Source organism: Urtica dioica, chromosome 4, assembly GCF_054948205.1.
Source record: "Urtica dioica subsp. dioica isolate 48M chromosome 4, U.dioica_male_clone48M_v1_H2, whole genome shotgun sequence".
NCBI classification, from domain to species: domain Eukaryota; kingdom Viridiplantae; phylum Streptophyta; class Magnoliopsida; order Rosales; family Urticaceae; genus Urtica; species Urtica dioica.
The window spans coordinates 16,719,204-16,734,584 of NC_142759.1; the positions used below are offsets into that span (position 1 = coordinate 16,719,204).

The 15,381-nt window shown below is 44.5% G+C and overlaps 4 protein-coding genes and 1 long non-coding RNA gene across 5 annotated transcripts; 1 reads left to right on the top strand and 4 right to left on the bottom strand.

The window, feature by feature from the left end:
• Window positions 1–610: 610 nt before the first annotated feature.
• On the bottom strand, window positions 611–1,331 carry LOC149400893 (uncharacterized). Its single transcript, XM_089613475.1, has 3 exons — window positions 1,109–1,331; window positions 923–1,045; window positions 611–836 (listed from the first exon to the last, which is right to left on the bottom strand). The coding sequence occupies exons 1-3, from the start codon at window positions 1,292–1,294 to the stop codon at window positions 771–773; spliced, it is 375 nt and encodes a 124-aa protein (XP_089469601.1). The 5' UTR covers window positions 1,295–1,331; the 3' UTR covers window positions 611–770.
• Window positions 1,300–2,012, bottom strand: LOC149400894 (uncharacterized). Its single transcript, XM_089610539.1, has 3 exons — window positions 1,538–2,012; window positions 1,371–1,458; window positions 1,300–1,318 (listed from the first exon to the last, which is right to left on the bottom strand). Exons 1-3 carry the CDS (start codon window positions 2,010–2,012, stop codon window positions 1,300–1,302), a joined length of 582 nt encoding a protein of 193 aa, XP_089466665.1.
• A 1,822-nt stretch (window positions 2,013–3,834) lies between these two features.
• Window positions 3,835–5,020, bottom strand: LOC149400895 (uncharacterized). The gene is made up of 3 exons (XR_016296762.1): window positions 4,937–5,020; window positions 4,571–4,759; window positions 3,835–4,065 (listed from the first exon to the last, which is right to left on the bottom strand). It is a non-coding gene; the product is annotated as an uncharacterized LOC149400895 (long non-coding RNA).
• Window positions 5,021–5,427: 407 nt separating this feature from the next.
• GNL2 (GNOM-like 2) lies at window positions 5,428–11,136 on the top strand. Its single transcript, XM_089610540.1, has 4 exons — window positions 5,428–5,952; window positions 6,869–7,326; window positions 7,446–9,866; window positions 10,319–11,136. Exons 1-4 carry the CDS (start codon window positions 5,428–5,430, stop codon window positions 10,962–10,964), a joined length of 4,050 nt encoding a protein of 1,349 aa, XP_089466666.1. The 3' UTR covers window positions 10,965–11,136.
• A 419-nt stretch (window positions 11,137–11,555) lies between these two features.
• LOC149400897 (uncharacterized) lies at window positions 11,556–14,508 on the bottom strand. Its single transcript, XM_089610541.1, has 2 exons — window positions 14,403–14,508; window positions 11,556–14,195 (listed from the first exon to the last, which is right to left on the bottom strand). The coding sequence occupies exons 1-2, from the start codon at window positions 14,448–14,450 to the stop codon at window positions 11,763–11,765; spliced, it is 2,481 nt and encodes an 826-aa protein (XP_089466667.1). The 5' UTR covers window positions 14,451–14,508; the 3' UTR covers window positions 11,556–11,762.
• Window positions 14,509–15,381: the final 873 nt, after the last annotated feature.

Below are 15,381 nucleotides of genomic sequence, written 5' to 3' on the forward strand. Positions count from 1 at the left end.
TTGCAGAAAAATGTGGAAGCTGGTTGTGGCATGTTACAATGGATTGATCCGAAAATGTGTAAAAGGTCTCTCCAAATTATCCCGGGTTTATTGAAGAAAATAAATAAACTGGAGGAGGAGGGAATGAGTGATGAAGGCGCGAAGAAGAATATTGTATATGAAGCCAGTTGCGAGACTAAGGAAGGGAGCCAGTTGATTCTAGCAGAACTACGCAATATTAACGCCGCTGTGTTTCAAGTCCGTGGTGAGATGAAGGAAGCGAAGGAAGTGAGTGTGAAACTGATTGCAGAAGCCCAGAAAATCAAGAACATTATGTTAATAATTGTTGTTGTATTAATTTATGCGTTTTGTTTCAAATAGCCCCAAACTGAATGTGTTTAATGGTATGTGTAACAGGTTTATGGTATTTTATGTGAGCAATGGTATGTGTAACTGTGTAAGTGTAATGGTATGTACATTATGTTATGGTATTTTGCTGGTAAATTTGCATTCCATTTCAACCAAAAGTTATCATTCAATTTGATCAAACAAGATAGTAAGAAATTACAAACTTTGCATTCCATGTCCAGAAACTGAAGAAACACCAAAATGCACAAAAAAAACTACCCAAAAGTTTGACACACTAAATTACATCATTTCGAGACCTAAACGAGCCAAGTCTACCAAAATGCACAAAAAAAACTACCCAAAAGGACAAAATATGATTGTGAGACCGGTAATCCAACTTCATAACTTGTTCACCATAATATTGTGGTCCAAAAACACGAGAATCAGAACAAATTCTTCGGTTCTAATATATTTCGTCTCGTTGGAACCCTGTTGAGCCTCGGGCTACGCTGTAATTGTATACATTTCAATTGATTAGATACATTGCTATTTAAGGTATGTATAAGGTAATGTATTTCAGTTCTGATAGACTTACCCTAGGCTGTGGTTGTTGAGTGCCTTGACTGCCTCCTGTTTGACTACTTTCACCTTCAGCAGTACCTCGGTGAGCATGTCTAGCAGCTTGATGTTGATCTCTAGCATGTCGTTGTTGTTGCCTCTGCAAGTTTATTAGAAATTAGAAAATGTTTACAGTTTTTTTGTAGCTAAGAAAATAGATGACCTGTTCTTCTTGTGTCCTCCTAAAGCATGTCGTTAGGTTGTGACCCGATTTTCCACATCCAGAACAAGTAACCGTGACGTATCTTCGAGTCATTCTGGTTCCACCCGGTGGAATAACCTCATCATGTTCTACTCTCCTCAATTTCTTGGGTCTTCCCGGCTTTGCTCTATTTGGCGGCATTCCCATAGGTGTTAGACCTGTCTTAGGCCACTGCTCGATGGGATTCATCGAAAAGATTTGGTGTTTGTATGCCTTCATGTACGTCTCTTTTTTGTAGCAATCGTCGATATACATTTCTACTTGCTGCGATCTTTCCCATATACATGCAATGGCATGTGCACACGGAATCCCTATGGATGATCGGACATGTTGAAACCATATAAGTAATAAGGTAACTACTTAAAATATTGGATACATTTCATGACGTACCTGATAAATCCCATCGACAACATGAACAGGTTCTTGTGCCTAAGTCAACTGCGTACATGCTCCCATACATGTTCTGAACTTGATACTTAAAACCCCCGGACCAGATTGCTATGTTCGCACCACTGCTGATTTTATTCTGTTCAACGATTTTGTAAATCCGAGGACCAATGTCGCCCGTCCATTTCTCCGCAGCTAGACGTTGTTTGCTGAATCTCTGCAAAAGGTACATCCTAATTCTCTCTAACATAGAGAGAATAGGTCTTCCTCTAGCTAGCAACACGGCCCGAGTTCCATTAAAACTCTCGCAAAGGTTGTTAAGCAGGATGTCGCACTTTGGTGTTGTTCTGAAACTGCTTCTGGCCCAATTACGGGGGTTTTTATCCAGTAACCAATCATACGCGTCTTGATCCTCTGCTTTGATCAATTCCATTTCTTGAAAGAACTTTGAGACGGAATATTGCTTTGCCGCTGCCATTACCTTGTTCTTAAGAAATTGACCTTTGAAAACCTGACATTGAATCAAGAATTCAGTATTTAAGTGAGTGAATCCATCAAGACATCAATTAATAATATCAGAAAAGTAGTACATTACCTTCGTGAAATTGCTTTGCAGATTCCGTGCACAATGTCTATGCTCTGCCTGTACAGAACCCTCTCTTCCCACATCCCACTCAGTGCTTCCTTCAACCCCTTCTGTTTATCAGTAATAAATGTCCAATGATGTCCATTGTGTATGCCCACATCGTCTCGCAGAAAGTTCAAAAACCATGCCCACGACGATTTGCACTCGGACTCAACCACTGCAAACGCTATAGGAAACATGCTGTTATTGGCATCGATGCCAATGGCCGTCAACAACTGACCTGTGTGATGTCCTTTTATGTGACATCCATCCAAACCGATAACAGGTCTACATCCTTCAACGAAACCAGCTTTACAAGCGGCGTAACAAATATAGAGCCTCTGGAATATGGGATTACCTTCAGCATCGGACTCGGTTAGAAACTCAACCGTGGAACCGGGGTTGGATCTCCTGATCTCAGCCCCGTAGTCCCACAACTTAGCGTACTGCTCTGTGTACGAGCCTTCTATCACCGCATCCGCGAATTTCTTTGTCCGGTTCGCCTTTTGTCTTGAGCAATTCAAGACTAAGTCTTGTTGTACCTTGTTCATGAAGCCAACAGCAGACCAAGACTCGTTTTCTGTGAAGGTTGGCATATACTTTTTAGACAACCATCGTGACGTAGCAAACCGGTTTTCATTTGTTCTCGGGCATGTGTGTTCAGGCACGTACGTCTTTATGACGAATGTGGTTGTCTTACCGAGAAAAGAGGCATAGCATAACCATTTGCACGTCTTATCTTTACAAACAGCTCTAACTCTGTTTGAATCGTTGACCTTAAACTTGATTTGCTTCCCGGATCGGATAGACTGCTCTCGAATAGCATCTTTGAATACTTTTCCACTAGGAAAAGTTAATCCTAGTTTCAGTACTGGTTGTGTCATATCCGTGTCTTCTCTAAACTCCTGGAATTTGGGAAGCACCTTCTTCCAAACTGAACGACGTTTATCGGTCTTCGCTTCGTCTTCGCTAGACGCGTCCGAGTTCTTCAAGTCTATATCATCTTCGTCGTTGTAGTCACTATCTGTATCAGATACTGGTTCTTCATCACTGAGATGCATTTTTCCTTTGCCTCTTAGGCCTCCATCTATAGCTGCTCCGTCAACGATTACGTCGTCCTCACTCATCTCAAATCCGCTATCTTCCTCGATCTCTGTTTCTTTGTGCTCTTCCACTGCTGGTTCTTCGTCTGCTTCCACTTCTACTTGAGTATCTTGTGTTGGAACCTGTGAAGCTTGAGGTGGACTCTTTGACGCTTGAGGTGGACTCTTTGACGCTTGAGGTTGACTCTGGGAAGCTTGAGGTGGACTCTCTGACGCTTGAGGTTGACTCTGGGAAGCTTGAGGTTGACTCTGGGTCACTTGAGGTGGACTCTGGGACGCTTGAGGTTGACTCTCTGGAACTTGACTCTCTGGAACTTGACTATCTGGAATTGGACTCTCAGGAACTTGACTCTCTAGAACTTGACTCTCTGGAATTGGACTCGTTGATCCTTGATTCCCTTCAACTACTGACTGAGTCTCTTCAACTGGACGTGAAGTGTCATCATGTTGACTCTGATCTAATAGCAGCACCGGCTTACTTCCTCCTTCTTGAATGGGGTGGTCACAGTACAACAACACCTCAAACGTGTTCTCAATTAGCTCGCCTACGATTGACATCAAGGTCTGGTCTGAATCAAGCAATACAAGCTCATCGGAATACGCGGGTATGACGTAATACATTGCTCCACAGTAGTATCCCAAGTCTTTAATGAGTATCCCGTCGATCTCCACTATCGACAACCGATCCATGTCCATGTAGTCTACAAAATCTACTTTGCTTTCGACGTAAGACAACCGATCATTCACCAATTTCATTTTACCACCATGGTGAATTTGAAATGTGAACTTACCAGACCCATCCACTGTAATCAAACAAAAAAGTAAAGAAAACACGTTACATACAGTCATCTTAATCAATAAACAAGTAAATAAAAGGACACATATCAGATAAAGTAATCATTAAACAACATCTTAATCAATATATATAACATAAAGTTTAATTAATCATTAAACTAGTGAATAACAGGATCCTAAATAACATATCAGATAAAGTTTAAGGATATCCAAAGTTTAATTAATCAATAAACTAGTAAATCAAACACATTTGATAGAGGTTAAATAATCAATAAACAAAGGATTCTCACAATGAATCCAGCGTGAACAACCAACAACACAAAGCCAAAAACTGAAGTTAGTGGTCCCTACTATTTCGAAATTGAAGCTTCAAACCTACAAACCCACTAACATCAGACAAACACATCAAATGTGGTCCCAAGTGTTTCGAATTTAAGGCTTCGCAACAACAATCTCAGGTCCACCGTACACAGTGGTCCCTACTGCATTTCTTATTTAATAACACTTTCTCACCGTATTTTGGTAACTTATGGGTTGTTGCGCTACTTTTGGAATCCATTTTCTTCGTCGGAGACTGAGCTCTCTTTTTCGGGGACTTTCTTTTCATCTTCTTCTTGGCCGGAGACATCTTTTTCTTGGCCGGAGACATCTTTTTCTTGGCCGGGGACTTCGTTCCACCACCAGTGCTTCGCATCGAACAACCTGGAGGAATCCACGCCGAAATTATCCTTTTTCGAATAAACCCTAAAAATTTGCGATTTGGGGTTTTATTTTTCAGACTTTTTTGGCGGTTTTAATTTTAGATATAATTTCGAATATAATTATAATATAATTAATATTTTCGAGTTATTTAATAAATGAAATACAAACCAAATATACCTTTATACCCTCCATACTCAGCTCACGTGAGTTAAACGTGCAACTCCATTGGACGGTAACTGAAAAGGTTTAACAGAAGGGGCAAAAGTCAACAAAAACCTGAGTTCAGGGTATTTTTTGTTGAAAATCCGAGTACAGGATGCAGTTTGTTAATCATGCACGAGTTCAGGGGGTAATATTGTAAATTATCCTAAATATAATTGTAGCCCCCTGCTAAAGTTATTATTTTTTATTCCCACCCTTGAAGAATTTAGCTTTGGGTCAAACCTAAGGCCTTTGCAAAGTTACTATTGGGTGAAATTCATAAAAGTAACGGGGCTACAAAAGAAAACTTATATAAATATATGAGTATATCTATCTCTCCCCTAAGGCGTAAACGATGTCGAGAAGAATGAGGAGACAAATATGCATGAATATACGTCCACGTAGCAGCCAAATATATGATTGGAGGGCAGAGAGAGAGAGAGAGAGAGAAAGGAGATCGGTGAAAGATGGAAGAAGAAGAATTGGATGTGCGGAAATGGAAGAGAAAGGAGTTGGGGGTGTCGTGCATGCTAAACGTGGAGGCGGGGGCGGTGCTGGCGGTGCTGCGGCGGTCGGCGGAGGCGGAGGAGTCGGCGGAGCCCCGTCTGGTCCACGCGCTCAAGTCCCTGCGCGGGGCGGCGGCGCAGCAGCGCGTGGAGTGGCGCGCGGTGGACCCCGCGGCGTACCTGTCGCCGTTCCTGGACGTGGTGACCAGCGACAACGTCCCCGCCGCCGCCACGGGGGTGGCCCTCTCGGCCGTGCTGAAGACGCTGAAGCTGGAGGTGTTCGACGGCGGCAGCCCCGGGGCGAGGCGCGCCGTCACCGCCGTCGTGGACGCCGTCACCGGCTGCCGCCTCGAGAAGACCGATCCCCTCTCCGAGGACGCCGTCATGCTCAAGATCCTTCTCGTTCTCTCCCAGCTCATGCACCACCCCGCTTCTTCCCTCATCTCTGATCACTCCGTTTGTACCCTCCTCAATACCTGCTTTCAGGTACTACTTTCTTCTTTTTTTTTTAATTTTATATTATGAGAAAGCTAGATAAGAAACGAAAATATGTTTTTGCATTAGAAACAGTTTTTTCTATTGTATAAACAAAATTCATTAAATTTGGTATAGCTTGCATTTCTAATGTTTAACACTAAAAAAAACTTGCCAATAAACTAAGATGTAAATTTTTCACAAATTATGAAATTAAATTTGTATGGTCTGTTACCTTTGTTTGTGACTTTTATTTTACATGTTTGTATCTAGTGATGAAATTTGAGCCATACCTAACGAGAAAACAATGAAAAATAATAAATAATAATATAACACACATTTTCATAGTGATTTACTTTTAATGCCGGGAATGATTTTTGACACGACTTCACGACTCACGATTTTCCCCAACAAAGTGATAAACACCAAAAACTCTTTAAAATTGTTCCACTTGTCAAAAGCTGTGTGGATCGTCCAAAATCGTGAAGGTGCTGAATAGCAATGCTCTTTTAATGCAAGAGCTATCTCCACTTTGTCACAACAGATTTCACGAATGACCCAAATGGAGACTATAGTCTCTTGCAAATTTTCGAAATAGCATCGACTAAACACACTTTACAATACAATTTTAATTTTGCAACTCTCAGGAGGGGTCTTACGTACCACCCCTTTCCAAAAACCAAGTTGTCGATTAGATGACACAAGTCGACCCGCGATATATTATCGTAAGATAATTTATAGTCTTATCGATACATTAAGCTCCACAACTCAGCCATTTTTTCGTAGATCAAATGTGTTTTTTTTTTTTTGTCGTTGCAAAGAAAATTATTTTGTTGCGAATAGAAAAGATAAAAATATTTTAAACGATAAATTGTGAGGGCAAATTCCGCGATTTTAAGTAAAGTAACATTTTACTCTTGCATCCATTATTGGTTCGCAGATAGTCCAGCAATCTTCGGGCCGCGGGGACCTCCTACAACGGAATGCGCGGTACGCGACCCACGAGCTCATCCAAATCGTCTTCTCCCGAATGCCGGAATTCGAGGAAGGAGGCGGGACGGCGTCAGAGGAAGAAGGGGAGAGCGGGTACGGGATCGGGTGCGTGACGGACATATTCCGGTTCCTGTGCTCCCTCTTCAACGGAGTTGAGCTGTCGGACGGGGAAGGCACCGCGGCGGCGGACGAGGACGTGCAGCTCTTTGCCCTTGTCCTCATAACCACAGCCATCGAGCTCTGCGGCGACACCATTGGCCGACACCCCAACCTGCTGGCCTTGGTCCAAGACGACTTGTTCCACCATCTCATCCACTACGGCACTTTTTGTAGCCCTCTCGTCTTGTCCATGATTTGTAGCACCGTCTTGAATAACTACCACTTTCTCCGCAGGTAAACATACATACATAGCCGCCACGCTGCTATGTTACATTATAAAAAAGATTAGGAAAATAGCAGCATATTCAAATGCAAAACGCACACTCATGTAACTAGTTAAGTTTCTTTGACAGGCATCTTCGTCTCCAAGTGGAAGCGTTCTTCGTGTTCGTGGTGCTCCGAATCTCGGGGGCGACGCAGGGCGTTCCGATCCAACTCCAAGAAGTGTCTCTGGAAGCGATCATAAACTTTTGCAGACAACCCACGTTCATGGTGGAAGCCTACGCAAACTACGATTGCGACCCTCTCTGCAACAACGTCTTCGAAGATATCGGAAAGCTTCTCTGCAGACACTCCTACCCGACCGCCTCGACTCTCACCTCCCTCAAAGTCCAGGCCTTCGAGGGCCTCATGACCGTAATCCACACCATCGCCGAAAACGTCGACAGACCCGACGACCCGACTCCTTCGGGCCCGTACCCGGTGTCCATCACCGAGCTCAGCCCCTTCTGGGAGGACGAGCCAAAAGACGGCTCGGTGACGAGCCGTGTCGAGTTCTTGAGGCTCAGGAGAGTCCAGAAGAGGAAGCTCCTCGTCGCGGCGTATCACTTCAACCGCGACGAGAAGAAAGGATTGGAGTACTTGAAATTCTCCAAGCTCGCTCCTGACCCGCCTGACCCGAGAGCGTTTGCCTTCTTCTTCCGGTACACTCCGGGGCTGGACAAGAGCATGCTCGGGGACTATCTCGGCGACCCCGACGAGTTCAACCTCCGGGTTCTGAAGGAGTTTACCGAGTTTTTCGAGTTCTCTGGCATGGTTTTGGACACTGCCCTGAGGACTTACCTCGAGACTTTCCGGCTCCCCGGCGAGTCGCAGAAGATTCAGAGGATCTTGGAGGCCTTCTCTGACCGATTCTACGAGCAACAGAGCGCCGCCGAGAACATCTTCGAGAGCAAGGACGTGGTGTTCATTCTGTGTTACTCTCTCATCATGCTCAACACAGACCAGCACAACCCTCAGGTGAAGAAGAAGATGACGGAGGAGGAGTTCATCAGAAACAACAGAGCCATAAACGGAGGGAGAGACCTTCCGAAAGAGTATCTGAACGAGCTCTTCTTGTCCATCTCCAACAACGCCATCAGCATCTTCGGGCAGCAGTCCGGGCAGGGCTCGGAGATGAACTCCACGCGCTGGCTCCAGCTCATGAACCGCTCGAGAACCGCCCGGCCCTTCGAGACCAGCTCGGGCTTCGACCGGCGCCTCGGCAGGGACATGTTCTCCTGCATCGCGGGCCCCGCGGTGGCCTCTCTCTGCGCCTTCTTCGAGGCGGCCGACGAGGAAGACCTCCTCCACGAGTGCGTGGAGGGCTTGTTCTCGGTGGCCAGGATCGCCCGCTACGGCCTCCACGAGACCCTCGACGAGCTCCTCGCCTCCTTCTGCAAGTTCACCACGCTCCTCAACCCTTACGCCTCCGCCGACGAGACCCTCTTTGCCTTCAGCCACGACGCCAAGCCCAAGATCGCCACGCTCGCCGTCTTCACCCTCGCCGCCTCCCACGGCGGCTCCATCCGCGCCGCCTGGAAGAACGTCGTCGAGTGCCTCCTCAAGCTCAAGCGCCTCCGCCTCCTCCCTCAGTCCGTCCTCGAGTTCGACTTCGAGTCGTCGTCGTCCTCAGACCCCCCCGAAGAGAAGAAGATGATGTTCGGGATCAGGTCGCGGCAGGGCTCGCGCGTGATCGGGCGCTTCTCGCGCTTCCTCGCAGCCGACCAGGCCGCGGATCCGGACCAGCCTCTCTCGCTCTGCGTCAGCGAGTTCGAGCAGAATCTCAAGATCATCAGGCACTGCCGGATCGGGTCGGTGTTCAGCAACACTGCGAGCCTGCCGGAGGAGTCGCTCATCAACCTCGGCCGGGCTCTCATCTTCTCGGCCGCTGGGAAAGGGCAGAAGTTCAGCAGCTCGGCCGAAGAAGAAGACACCGTCGGGTTTTGCTGGGACCTATTGATCACGATCACGATGTCGAATCTCCAGAGGTTCCACGCCTTCTGGCCGGCTCTCCACGAACACCTCATCCTCGTCGCCAACTTCCCGGCTCTCTCGCCGGCGCTGTTCGCCGAGAGAGCCATCGTCGGGCTCTTCAAAGTCTGCCTCAAGCTCCTCGGGACGTACCAGCCGGAGAAGCTCCCCGAAGAGCTCATCTTCAAATCGATCAACCTGATGTGGAAGCTGGACAAGGAGGTTCTCGACACCTGCTCCGATACCGTAAGGATGTCGGTGAACAAGATCTTGACCGAGTACCCGGCGAACATGAAGAGCCAGCTCGGATGGAAGTCCGTCCTCCACCTCCTATCCATCATCGGAAGGCACCCCGACACGTACGAGCAAGCCGTCGAAACCCTAATCATGCTCATCTCCGACGGGACACACGTGTCGTGGCTAAACTACGCCTACTGTGTTGATGCGGCTTTCAGCTTCGTCGCCCTCAGGAACAGCCCGCTCGACAAGAACATCAAGATCCTCGACCTCCTCTCCGACAGCGTTACAAAACTCGTCATGTGGTAAGGATGATTTTCTCGACTATAGGCAGGGACAAAGCCAAAAATATAAATTAAGGAGCTAATATGCGAAAAGAAAAGTTAAAGAGAGCTATTTTGTAAATTATTTAGGGGAAAAATAAAAGTTTCTGTAGCTAATTGACCACGTACAAATTTAAATTTTAATAAATAATTTTGCAAAAGAGCCATTAACAAAAAGTATACAAATATTTAAAGTATAACAGAAATTAACTTAATCACATCTGATTAATCAGGGACTATATTTTATGCCAGCCTGTAGGCTGTAGCAGGTTGATGTTTAAATTTTGATAAATAATTTTGCAAAGGAGTCATTGATAAAAAGTATACAAATATCTAAAATATAACAGATATTAACTTTATCACGTCTGATTCAGCGGCTATATTTGATGTCAGCCTGTAGCTGATGTGGACGTTTTTTTTTTTTTTTCCAACAGGTACAAGACTCAATCGTCGAACTCGCCGGATAATAGTCCCTCGAACAAGCAGGCCCTCGGCTACTCCGTCAACCTCTTCCTCAAGCTCGGTGAGGCTCTCAGGAAGACGAGCCTCGCTCGCCGGGAGGAGATCCGAAACCATGCCGTGGAGGCTCTCCGGCGGAGCTTCGAGCTCGCGGAGAATCTCGACCTGACTCCGAGCAACGTGATGAACTGTTTCAACCTGGTGATATTCGCCATGGTCGACGACCTCCACGAGAAGATGCTCGAGTACTCGAGGCGGGACGGGGCGGAGAGAGAGACCCGGAGCATGGAAGGGACGTTGAAGCTCGCCATGGATCTTCTAACCGAGGTTTTCTCTAGGTTCATGAGGCTAATATCGTATAGCCCCGGGTTTAGGACCTTCTGGCTCGGAGTGCTTCGGAGAATGGACACGTACATGAAGGCGGATTTGGGAGAGTATGGAAAGTCCAGGCTTCACGGCTCTGTCCCTGACATGCTTAGGAGGATCATCACGGAGATGAAAGATATGGAGATTCTGGCAAAGAAGGAAGGTGATGATCTATGGGAGATCACCTACATTCAGATCCAGTGGATCGCTCCTTCCATCAAGGATGAACTATTCCCTGAAGAAGCTTTGGGGTAGAGATTTTGACATAGTGGTTTAGTATATATTTACGTTACATATTATATTGTTTTTGTTGCTACTATGTATGTAAGTCCAGAAATATACTATGTATGCAAGTTCAGAAATATACTATGTATGTAAGTTCGGACATGTAACGGGACACTTTTTAGTCAATCTTTTTCATAAAGCAGGAAACTTTCAAATATTTATGTAGTTCAATGAAATGATATAACTTTACTATATAGCTAAATATTTTATTTATATTATTACTTCTATGTAGTTTAAATATCTATGTCCCTCTATTTTTAAAGACAGTGAGGAAGAAATACAAAATTAAAGTTAAAATAAAAAAAAATCCTACAATTGTAAGTAGTTCTGAATTCTGATTTACATCAATTTCGCGTGGACATATGCCATAAAATTTGAACAATAGAACATAGTTTCCACGCTCCCCATGATTGGCTATATAAGAATATCCCATAGGCTAAGCAATTTTATTTATTTTTAATAGCTTCAATCTCGATTTCAATGGAAAGATTATTGAACGAAGACATGACTTGCATTTCATAAAAAAAAAACACACACACACACACATGGAGACAAAAGAAATTGAAAACCGAGTAAAAAGACAATCAAACATAATATTATCCCATTATTGAAAATACCAATAGACGTAGAGTTGAGTAAACAGAAAACATTAATTAATGCTGGTGTATGATTAATTATTATATGATAATTATACATTGCACACACCACATACACACATAACAATACATAACAGTGCGTTCAAACGATTCAAGATGCATCAACATGCCATCATGCGTGTGCCAAATTGTTGTGGGCAACCTTGTTGGCGATGTCACCACTGTTCACCTTGATCTCTTTGCCTCCGTAGCCGTAGAAGAAGAAGTTTCCGTCGATTTCTTTGGATGCCTTCTCGTTGGCTTCGGTCTCTTTGAGTCCGTAGCTGTAGAAAAATGGGTTTCCGTCGATTTCTTTGGATGCCTTCTCCTTGACTTCAGTCCCTTTACGTCCGTAGCCGTAGAATAAGGGATTACCATCGGTTTCTTTGGATGCCGCCTTGTTGGCTTCACTCTCTTTGCCTCTGTAGCCGTAGAAGAGGAAGTTTCCATCGATTTCTTTGGATGCCTTCTCGTTGGCTTCGGTCTCTTTGCGTCCGTAGCTGTAGAAAAATGGGTTTCCGTCGATTTCTTTGGATGCCTTCTCCTTGACTTCAGTCCCTTTACGTCCGTAGCCGTAGAATAAGGGATTACCGTCAGTTTCTTTGGATGCCGCCTTGTTGGCTTCACTCTCTTTGCCTCTGTAGCCGTAGAAGAGGAAGTTTCCGTCGATTTCTTTGGATGCCTTCTCGTTGGCTTCGGTCTCTTTGCGTCCGTAGCTGTAGAAAAATGGGTTTCCGTCGATTTCTTTGGATGCCTTCTCCTTGACTTCAGTCCCTTTACGTCCGTAGCCGTAGAATAAGGGATTACCATCGGTTTCTTTGGATGCCGCCTTGTTGGCTTCACTCTCTTTGCCTCTGTAGCCGTAGAAGAGGAAGTTTCCGTCGATTTCTTTGGATGCCTTCTCGTTGGCTTCGGTCTCTTTGCGTCCGTAGCTGTAGAAAAATGGGTTTCCGTCGATTTCTTTGGATGCCTTCTCCTTGACTTCAGTCCCTTTACGTCCGTAGCCGTAGAATAAGGGATTACCGTCAGTTTCTTTGGATGCCGCCTTGTTGGCTTCACTCTCTTTGCCTCTGTAGCCGTAGAAGAGGAAGTTTCCGTCGATTTCTTTGGATGCCTTCTCGTTGGCTTCGGTCTCTTTGCGTCCGTAGCTGTAGAAAAATGGGTTTCCGTCGATTTCTTTGGATGCCTTCTCCTTGACTTCAGTCCCTTTACGTCCGTAGCCGTAGAATAAGGGATTACCATCGGTTTCTTTGGATGCCGCCTTGTTGGCTTCACTCTCTTTGCCTCTGTAGCCGTAGAAGAGGAAGTTTCCGTCGATTTCTTTGGATGCCTTCTCGTTGGCTTCGGTCTCTTTGCGTCCGTAGCTGTAGAAAAATGGGTTTCCGTCGATTTCTTTGGATGCCTTCTCCTTGACTTCAGTCCCTTTACGTCCGTAGCCGTAGAATAAAGGATTACCGTCAGTTTCTTTGGATGCCGCCTTGTTGGCTTCACTCTCTTTGCCTCTGTAGCCGTAGAAGAGGAAGTTTCCGTCGATTTCTTTGGATGCCTTCTCGTTGGCTTCGGTCTCTTTGCGTCCGTAGCTGTAGAAAAATGGGTTTCCGTCGATTTCTTTGGATGCCTTCTCCTTGACTTCAGTCCCTTTACGTCCGTAGCCGTAGAATAAGGGATTACCATCGGTTTCTTTGGATGCCGCCTTGTTGGCTTCACTCTCTTTGCCTCTGTAGCCGTAGAAGAGGAAGTTTCCGTCGATTTCTTTGGATGCCTTCTCGTTGGCTTCGGTCTCTTTGCGTCCGTAGCTGTAGAAAAATGGGTTTCCGTCGATTTCTTTGGATGCCTTCTCCTTGACTTCAGTCCCTTTACGTCCGTAGCCGTAGAATAAGGGATTACCATCGGTTTCTTTGGATGCCGCCTTGTTGGCTTCACTCTCTTTGCCTCTGTAGCCGTAGAAGAGGAAGTTTCCGTCGATTTCTTTGGATGCCTTCTCGTTGGCTTCGGTCTCTTTGCGTCCGTAGCTGTAGAAAAATGGGTTTCCGTCGATTTCTTTGGATGCCTTCTCCTTGACTTCAGTCCCTTTACGTCCGTAGCCGTAGAATAAGGGATTACCATCGGTTTCTTTGGATGCCGCCTTGTTGGCTTCACTCTCTTTGCCTCTGTAGCCGTAGAAGAGGAAGTTTCCGTCGATTTCTTTGGATGCCTTCTCGTTGGCTTCGGTCTCTTTGCGTCCGTAGCTGTAGAAAAATGGGTTTCCGTCGATTTCTTTGGATGCCGTCTCCTTGACTTCAGTCCCTTTACGTCCGTAACCGTAGAATAAAGGATTACCATCGGTTTCTTTGGATGCCGCCTTGTTGGCTTCACTCTCTTTGCCTCTGTAGCCGTAGAAGAGGAAGTTTCCGTCGATTTCTTTGGATGCCTTCTCGTTGGCTCCGGTCCCTTTATTAGCTATGAATGTTTTTGACTGAGGCTGAATAAGCTCGTTAATGACATCTGGAATAACCTCATTTTTCATAATCATCTTCCAATATTCTTGGATTCCTAACTTTCTCGATTCCACGGCAATACTCCCAAACTGCATACAAATAGCAAAGTTTGTTTTTAAACACAAAATGTATTCCTATTGTGATAAGAGAGGAAACTCAGTGGTAGTAAGACATCTTGGATTCAACGCACAATGAACTGGGAAAAATAAAGTATCCATGCGAGCAATATATATACTTGAATGGAGAAATAATGGGACGTTCAGTTTTTTACAGATAAAAAGGAAATAAAGCTTTACCAGGAGTACAGAAAGAAGAGCTAAAATAGCTATCCGAGTAGATTCCATCTCTGTTATAGTGTACAATATTTCTTCGATTGGACTTAGCTGAGTATTGGGATCTCTGTATGTTGACCCTATTTATAGGGAATGACGATTTATATTGTAAACACGGTTTTACAGAAACTGTTATTTAATCAACTTTCTAGCGAGTTGCGACACGTGTATTATTTTATCTTTGTTTTAAATTTATGCAATAAATTACCAAGCAATATATCATTGCTCAAACAAACTGATTCAATTATTCCCAGTTATGCATGCACTAGCCGCAAATATTTGTAACTATTATGACCCAAATAACTGTAATTCATGAATTGTATCATCCGCGTAAATAAAATACGAAATCCAAACTACATGCTCGAAGCACAATTATATAGGATTTATCCTAGTCATACTATAGTATTGCAATGTGCTCCAGAACTCCAATCTCGTTTAAAGAACTTGAGACTTTCAAAATATCGGACAATTGATATATATTGTACAATTTAGTAGGTCATTATTTGAGATAAATTCATGATAACTTGTACAAAATAACTCTTCTTAACACCTTTTTTAATTCAAGTGAAAATGACGCAATAAATAACTAATATTTTGGGTTGGGTATATATATATATATATATATATATATATTTTTGTCGACATAAACGCCTAATATTATTTTATAATTTCGCCATTACTACTTTTGTGTTATTTATAAACGGAATTACACGCGTACGCGATGTGATTTTAAATAAAAGGCCTCGTAAAAAATAAAATAAAATCAAGCAACAAAAATCAGAAGAAAATAAAAATAAAAAGTGAAAAAGAAAGTTGGTACTGAGTTGGGCGTCTGGCGGGGGTGGGGTATCATGGGGGAAGATTCAGGGTTGTCAACGGCAGACTTACCCTTCTTGATGAGCCTTGCTTGGGCGGTCATAGCCGAGGCGGTCCTGGACGTCGT